Source organism: Babesia bigemina, scaffold Bbigscaff_77315, assembly GCF_000981445.1.
Source record: "Babesia bigemina genome assembly Bbig001, scaffold Bbigscaff_77315".
Classification (NCBI taxonomy): Eukaryota; Apicomplexa; class Aconoidasida; order Piroplasmida; family Babesiidae; genus Babesia; species Babesia bigemina.
The window spans coordinates 1-7,091 of NW_012237365.1; the positions used below are offsets into that span (position 1 = coordinate 1).

The 7,091-nt window shown below is 45.7% G+C and overlaps 1 protein-coding gene across 1 annotated transcript; it reads right to left on the minus strand.

Annotated features, from left to right (window-relative positions):
• Positions 1-899: 899 nt before the first annotated feature.
• On the minus strand, positions 900-6,092 carry BBBOND_0006210 (hypothetical protein, conserved; the record flags this gene model as incomplete). The annotated part of the gene is made up of 1 exon (XM_012915447.1): positions 900-6,092. One exon carries the CDS (start codon positions 6,090-6,092, stop codon positions 900-902), a length of 5,193 nt encoding a protein of 1,730 aa, XP_012770901.1.
• Positions 6,093-7,091: the final 999 nt, after the last annotated feature.

The following is a 7,091-nucleotide window of genomic DNA, read 5'->3' on the forward strand; positions in this document are numbered from 1 at the left end:
CAGGCATCGCTGGTTACACAATAACACGCCGGTAAAAAAGGTTTTAGTGTTGCGATTGTAAAGGTGGTCGAAGGGGTGGGGAGGTATAATAAGGCAGTTAAAAAGTCAAATGATCAAGTTAAAAACATCGTCACAGATCTACAAGGCTACACTGAAAATGGAGGTAAGTTACGTGTTTATCTTAATACTTTGCAGAATCTGGAGAGCTCTTCACATGAAGATGTTAACAAGGCCAAGCAGCAAGTGGAAGAGAAGCTGCAAGAATCCCAACGGGAAGCGAGAAACTTCACTGACGCATTAGATACAACAAATACTAAAAATCTTAATGTAGACGCCATTAATGATCTTAATGATAAAGTAAAACAGAAACTTGCTAACGTGCGTAGTACTGTGATGTATGAAAACGGGCGGTTGGAGGCGGTCAAGGCGCACGCAGAGGGGGAGTTGGCAGAGACGATAAAAAAAGTTGGTGAAGCGTTAAGGGCGTTGAAAGTAAGTGTAGATTGTAATATAAGTGAACAAGTGACATTGCTGGTTAATGATTTGAAAACGCCGTGACCAAGACATCGCTGCCGTGACCACTGTCATCGCTGCCGTGACCATCAACTTGGTCAGCACATTGGTCAGCACCTTGGTCACCACATTGGTCAGCACATTGGTCAACACGTTGGTCAGCACATTGGTCTTGGCATTGGTCAGCACCTTGGTCAACACATTGGTCAACACGTTGGTCAACACCTTGGTCAACACTTTGGGCAGCACGTTGGTCAACACTTTAGTTAACTATTACACAATCACATACAACGATTAATGAGTGATTCAACAGATTAAAGCACAATTCATAAGTTAGGTGAGTAGGTGATGCTAGGTGAGTGTAGATAGTAAACACGTGAGTACGATTATGGTTGCAGATAAAACACCCTGTTAAGCTTGTTAACACGTCCAGCAGCGAGCAGTGATTGGGCAGCTATGCGATGTGATGAGGGACTATGTAGATGCGATTTGATGTGGAGGAGGTCGAGGCGGATGACCATGATGTGGAGGAGGTACAGGAAGGAGAAAAGCCAGAGGGCAAGGACAAGGTAGGAGAATGGTTCACGGATCTTCCACAGGAAGTTGTCACACTCTTCGAACAATCTCTCGAAATATTTCGAATGCAACACATTCTTCAACTGACTACAGAAATCGGAACACGTCTTCGGCGATGCCTTGTCATTCAGCGTCGACGCTTCACCAAAGACGAAACCATACTGGTAGAGCGTTGGTGCGACGCCCTTGCAGTCAACGATGGATCTGCATTGACAAATGGCAGATGGCTTATCTTCATCAACAACACCATGCCCCCCCTTCTTGCACTTGTCACCGCGGAGACATCCACGGCATCCCCAGTCCTGGCAGTTGATGGAGCAGAAGGCGTTGTAGAGATTGTTGAGCAGATCCCAGAATGTCCACGGGAGGTAGATGGCCCAGGAGAGGTATGTGTTGGATTGCTTCTTTGCAAGGTGATGATATGTATCGATGCATAGGGATGAGAGATAAGGAGCGCAGTTGACATCCTTAACCGAACATGGTTTAGCTACCGCAAGACTTGACAAGTCAGCGTATACAGATAGATGTGGCTTATTGAGATGAGGAATATGCTTACTACCATATGCGTCACGCAGTTTGTCGGTGAGCGTGCTGGGTGGCTCATATAGATTAATAGACCGGTCGGCGATGGATGCTTCAATGGACTGCTTAATGCTATGATTTCGTGTATCTGTCACATCACTCCACCCTTTTACAAAGGATAATGCAAAACCGAAGTGTTCCGGTAACGTAGATGGAGTTTTAGCTTGCAAGCTGAATAGGACCTTAAGGTTGCCGTTGTCAAAGAATTTGCCTAGCACGTCACTTATGTCTCTGCCTTCACGCTTGGTCCCGGAGAAACACCTGAATCCAAGTGGCGTGATACACGGCATCCCGGGCGTGGATTTCGGGCAGGTTGAACATTTGGCTTTGCAACCAATGCCAGTCAGGGCGTGAGGTAAATGACCCGGAAGGCAATCGTTTAGGTAGCTCATTAGTGGCGATTTTGGTTGGCACGTAGGTTGGCACGTTGTTTGACAATTTGCATGGCACGTTGCTTCACTGCTTGAGTGTCCGCTACATGGCCATTTGGTTGTATGGACATCCTTGCCATAACGGCAACCAGCCCAGCCGAATTCGTTTGCGGCAATGCCACATTGCGTTTGCAAGTATTTGAGTGGTGGGAACAATCTACGCAAAATGTTGAGGAACATGTCAAGGCATTCCTCACCCGAAGAGGGGTAGTACAACTTGAGTGAGTTGGTGGAGTAATCGACAGCGTACATGGTGTTCTCGTCACCGGTGCCAAGGATTCGACACAATACGTCGTGCGATTTAGCACAGATATGATCGACGAGATTGCAGGTGTTCTCGTAAGTAAGTCGGTTTGGATACGCGTCGATGTGCACGTGTTCCGTCCGATCCACTGTGAACTCAATGTCACCGTCGACCTCTTTTTCCTGCCGCTTTGGGTCTACAAACATATCACTTAGACCGTGTAGTAACAACTCATTATATGCCTTATTGTGCGGAAGCCCGGTAAGCCAGCATAGCATTTCGTAGACGGAACATGGTCTTTTGGAGGATGAAGTGGACAGGTGGCAAACATCGTAATAATCGGGAAGGTAGTCGTAAATGTATTGTAATGCGTGTTTGATATTGGATTTGGAGTTATAAACTTCAGTGTATCCCTCGCCGACAAGGAACCCGCGTACATCTGAACCCATGCAGTCAGGCTTATTACGTAGCTCACCGTCCTGCTTGGATTCGAGAGTAGCAACGCCGTAGCCGCATTTATGGAGGAATGTGCCGAGACTGCTTGAGGCATAGATCTGTTTAGGCGACCACTTCTCAGTACATTGCTCTCTCAAATAGCTGAGGTCCTCATTTAGAAATTCGAGTGCACTGAGGAAGGCTTTGGCGCAGAATGTAGTTTCAGGATTGCCCTCCTCCCACTTAATCGTCTGACCAGAGTACGTGTTAATATACACTTTCTGAAGCTCCGTAACTATGCCGAAGAATCCCTCCTTTAATGCTTGTAGGATTGGACTGGAAGTGTCACCGAATTTCGTAGGAGTGAAGTCATTCAATGCCGTTTGTAGTCTCTGCAGATGTTTAATAACCTCATAGTCAAAATGATGTGAACCCGTAAGGTATGAAAAAGTGTCCTCCAAAGCCCGTGACACTGAGATAACTGTCTGTAGTAGAGGGGGGAAAGTGTCTTGAATCTGGTCATCATTATGATTTGATGTCTCAATTTTGGCAAGCACATTCCCAAACATATCGGTCTGTTTCATAACTGCGCCCACGAACTCCTCGAAACCGCTCTGTACCTTTTCAGCTGCGGTGCTCAGTGGCATTGATTGGGGAGTAGACTTAATATTAATTTCTTTGATTGGCTTAATTTTATCAATAAACTTCTCGTAAAAGTTTCCCATCAACCCCTTGAACCCGATCGTCAGATCCGCATCAATCTCCCCCGGCAACCCCGCCAACTCCTTTTCGACCTTGTCCGCGAACGCGGTGAGGAGCGATTTCACGGAGGTGACGTAGTTGCGGCGGGCGGCGGTGGTGAGGAGATCTTTAGCGATGTTGACTTGGGAGTAGACATAATCTATGAGGTTTCGTATGGTTTGATCTTTTTCTGCGTCAGCGTAGGATTCGATGAAATAGTCGGCCAATGCAATGGGACCGCTCTCCAGGTTGTTCTTAAGAGTGGTGAAATTTCCTATTATTTTCTCGAGGCCTTTGACGGAGGAGTGGGCAGTCATTCCATCAGCCGAAACCTTGACAGGATCACTTTCCTTAAGCATCTTCTCCAAATCCAACAGGTAGGCATTCACTGTAGTATTGACGCTGTCCTTTTTAACAAGCTTTTCAACGGCTTCGGTGAATTTGTCCAGGCTGGAGTCGACGGCGGTGCGCAGAGTGGAGAAGGTTTTGTTGTGGATTTGTGTATCACCTCCGTTCTTTTCTTCTACGACATCTTTCAACGTCTCAGCAACCACCTGATCGTTAATCCCTTTGATGGCGTGTGGGAGTTTGTTTGCGTCAAGAATGGCATTAAGGTTAGTGGTCTGAAGAGCAGTCAGTTTACTCTGATCAACGTGCTTTGTGTAACGCGTAAAACTAGATGTGGCCTGACTTAAGTCAACCGATGAAACACTATTACCCGGCAACTGCTGCCTAGCCACAGCGTTGACATTATTTATAGATTTATCGACGTCGACGGCAACTGTATTATTACCGGAGCCAATGCCAAGAGCTTTTTTTACGTTGTCTTCCAGCGTCTCGGCTGCACTTGTAGCTATACTCAACTGAGCAATCTTGGAGTCTATTATGAATTGATCGAATTCATTCTCCGCACCCTTAACCGCTTTCTGTAGCGCGGTAAGAATGGTTTTGACGACCCTACTAATAAAATAGTCGCCTGTAATCTCCGGTCTATTTTGGCTGTGTTCAAACTGTTTGGCGTAGGATTGTAAAAATGCGTTCGCTCTTTGTAAATGCTCATCAATCTGCTTGCCGTAATTGCATAAATATTCTTTAATATCAGACAAATTTGCTTCAACATTTGGTTTCGTTCCCAGGTTTGATGAAGAAGCATTAATGGCTTCGATTGGACTTATAATCCGCTGCTGGATTATGCGTTTCACTTCTTCATCAACTCTTATCATGTTACCTCTGCCAAGTTTTGCTTTAACTGATTTTATGAGTCTCTCCTGTATACCCTCACATTCCACCAACTGTTGAACCATGCTCTGAATGGATGCTTTAAATCTATTCTGAAACGTTTTTGCATATTCTCTTACTTGGAAGATAATTCCCATGAGACCTGTTTTAGGGTTCTCTCTTCCACCCACACTTCCCGTAATTTCTTTAAGTTTTGTTCTGAAATATTCGACTATGTTTTTAATTTCTTGATTTTCATTTCCTTCTCCTGATTCTCCAGTCGTAATACCTGCATACAGCTTCCCAATTGCTTGCTTAACTTTATCAACCTCACCGGTAATCGCCTCCCTCACCTTCGACAAATCCTGCTTCAGGTCATCATTCATTTGGTGCACAGCTTTCAAGGCTTCTTGTACTTTCTGCTCAACCTGCTGCTTAGCATCGTACGCTTTGGTCCTAAGCTCTTCCGCCTTCTCTTGCAATGCTTTTGCCGCTTTTTTCACCGCTCCTTTATCCCCGGAATTTTGTTGATAATCCCTCCCGTTCAACTTCGAAACAATCTCATCACACTGCGACTTCGCCTTCGTAACGGCTGTGTCGCCTGCTGACTTCCACGCAGTCAAATGTCCGATGTATTCCCCGAGATTGTCTCTAATTGGTTCAAGGTTATTTTTCATTTCCGTAACCTTCTCTTTCAATTTCTTAACTAGTTCATCTACCTGGTATTTTACCTCACCGTTAACTGATAATTTCAGACTCTCCATCGTTGCTCTCACCGTTCTCTTCATGTATTTATAGTCATCCCACTCCTTCTGCGCCAACTGCTCAAGTCGCTGTGTTTCATGTTTGACTGCCTTCGTGGCTACAAGTACATCATTACGTAACTTAGAGTTAAGATCATTAACAGCAGTTTGCATGTCTAATCTTTGTTCTAGGTCGAATGCTTCGTTGAATCTATCGGCATTATATTGACAGTCACGAAGATACTGCCTAATATTTATCACAGCGTATTCCACGTGCTCCTCACTGTACGTCACAGCCTGCACGGATTTCTTGGTTGTACCTGAAACAGCATCATTTTCTAAAACTTTACTTACCTTATCATTCATGGTATTTAACTGCATCTCTAAATTGTTTATCTTGGCTGTGATATCATCATTCTGTTTTTTCACGTCCCTGTTATACTTCTCGATTTCCTTGGGCAACTTTTCGAAAAGCCTTTTAAAGCCCTCGTGCCCTGAGCAAAGATGATTGTTAATTTCATTACTTACCAAGTTTTGTAATGTATTTTTACCGACATTGTATGTCTGAGTGTTTTTCACCGCACCAAGCACTCCACTCAAAAATCCCATCACCCCGTCACACAGCCTGTCCAGGTCAGAGTACACAATGCCACTGCCATCGTAGCCTTTGGAAGCAGAGTTGAAGCCGAGGAAAGTCTCGAGGCCGGAACAGAGGTTATTAAGGATGTTAGTAGCATTGTTATTTGAGGTATTTTCAGGGTTTTAATTTTGTCAAATTTCCTGTCAAGCTCCCTAGGCGGCACATGGTCTGGGCAGTGGCAAGAGGTGGAAGAGGGGAAGGGAAGGGTGACAAGGCACAAGTTATTAGGATGGTTTAAAGAGGTCATAGCGGTATTATGGCGAGGTAATTCGGAGGATGTAGAGTGGATAAGGAGCGATGTAGAGTGGATAAGGGAGCGATGTAGAGAGGATTAGGGAGCGTTTTAGAGTGGGTAAAGGGGCGATGTAGAGTGAGTTAGGGAGCGATGTAGAGTGGGTTAAGGAGCGATGTAGAGTGGACAAGGGAGCGATGTAGGGTGGGTTAAGGGGCGATGTAGAGTGGATTAAGGGGCGATGTAGAGTGGGTTAAGGAGCGATGTAGAGTGGGTTAAGGGGCGATGTGAGGTGGATAAGGGAGCGATGTAGAGTGGATAAAGGGGCGATGTAGAGTGGATAAGGGAGCGATGTAGAGTGGATAAAGGGGCGATGTAGAGTGGATAAGGGAGCGATGTAGAGTGGATAAAGGGGCGATGTAGAGTGGATAAAGGGGTGATGTAGAGTGGATAAAGGAGCGATGTAGAGTGGGTAAAGGAGCGATGTAGAGTGGATAAGGAGCGATGTAGAGTGGGTTAAGGGACGATGTGGAGTGGGTTAGGGAGCGATGTGGAGTGGATAAGGGGCGATGTAGAGTGGATTAGGGAGCGATGTGGAGTGGATTAGGGAGCGATGTAGAGTGGGTAAAGGAGCGATGTAGAGTGGATTAAGGGGCGATGTAGAGTGGATAAAGGGGCGATGTAGAGTGGGTCAGGGAGCGATGTAGAGTGGATAAAGGGGCGATGTAGAGTGGGT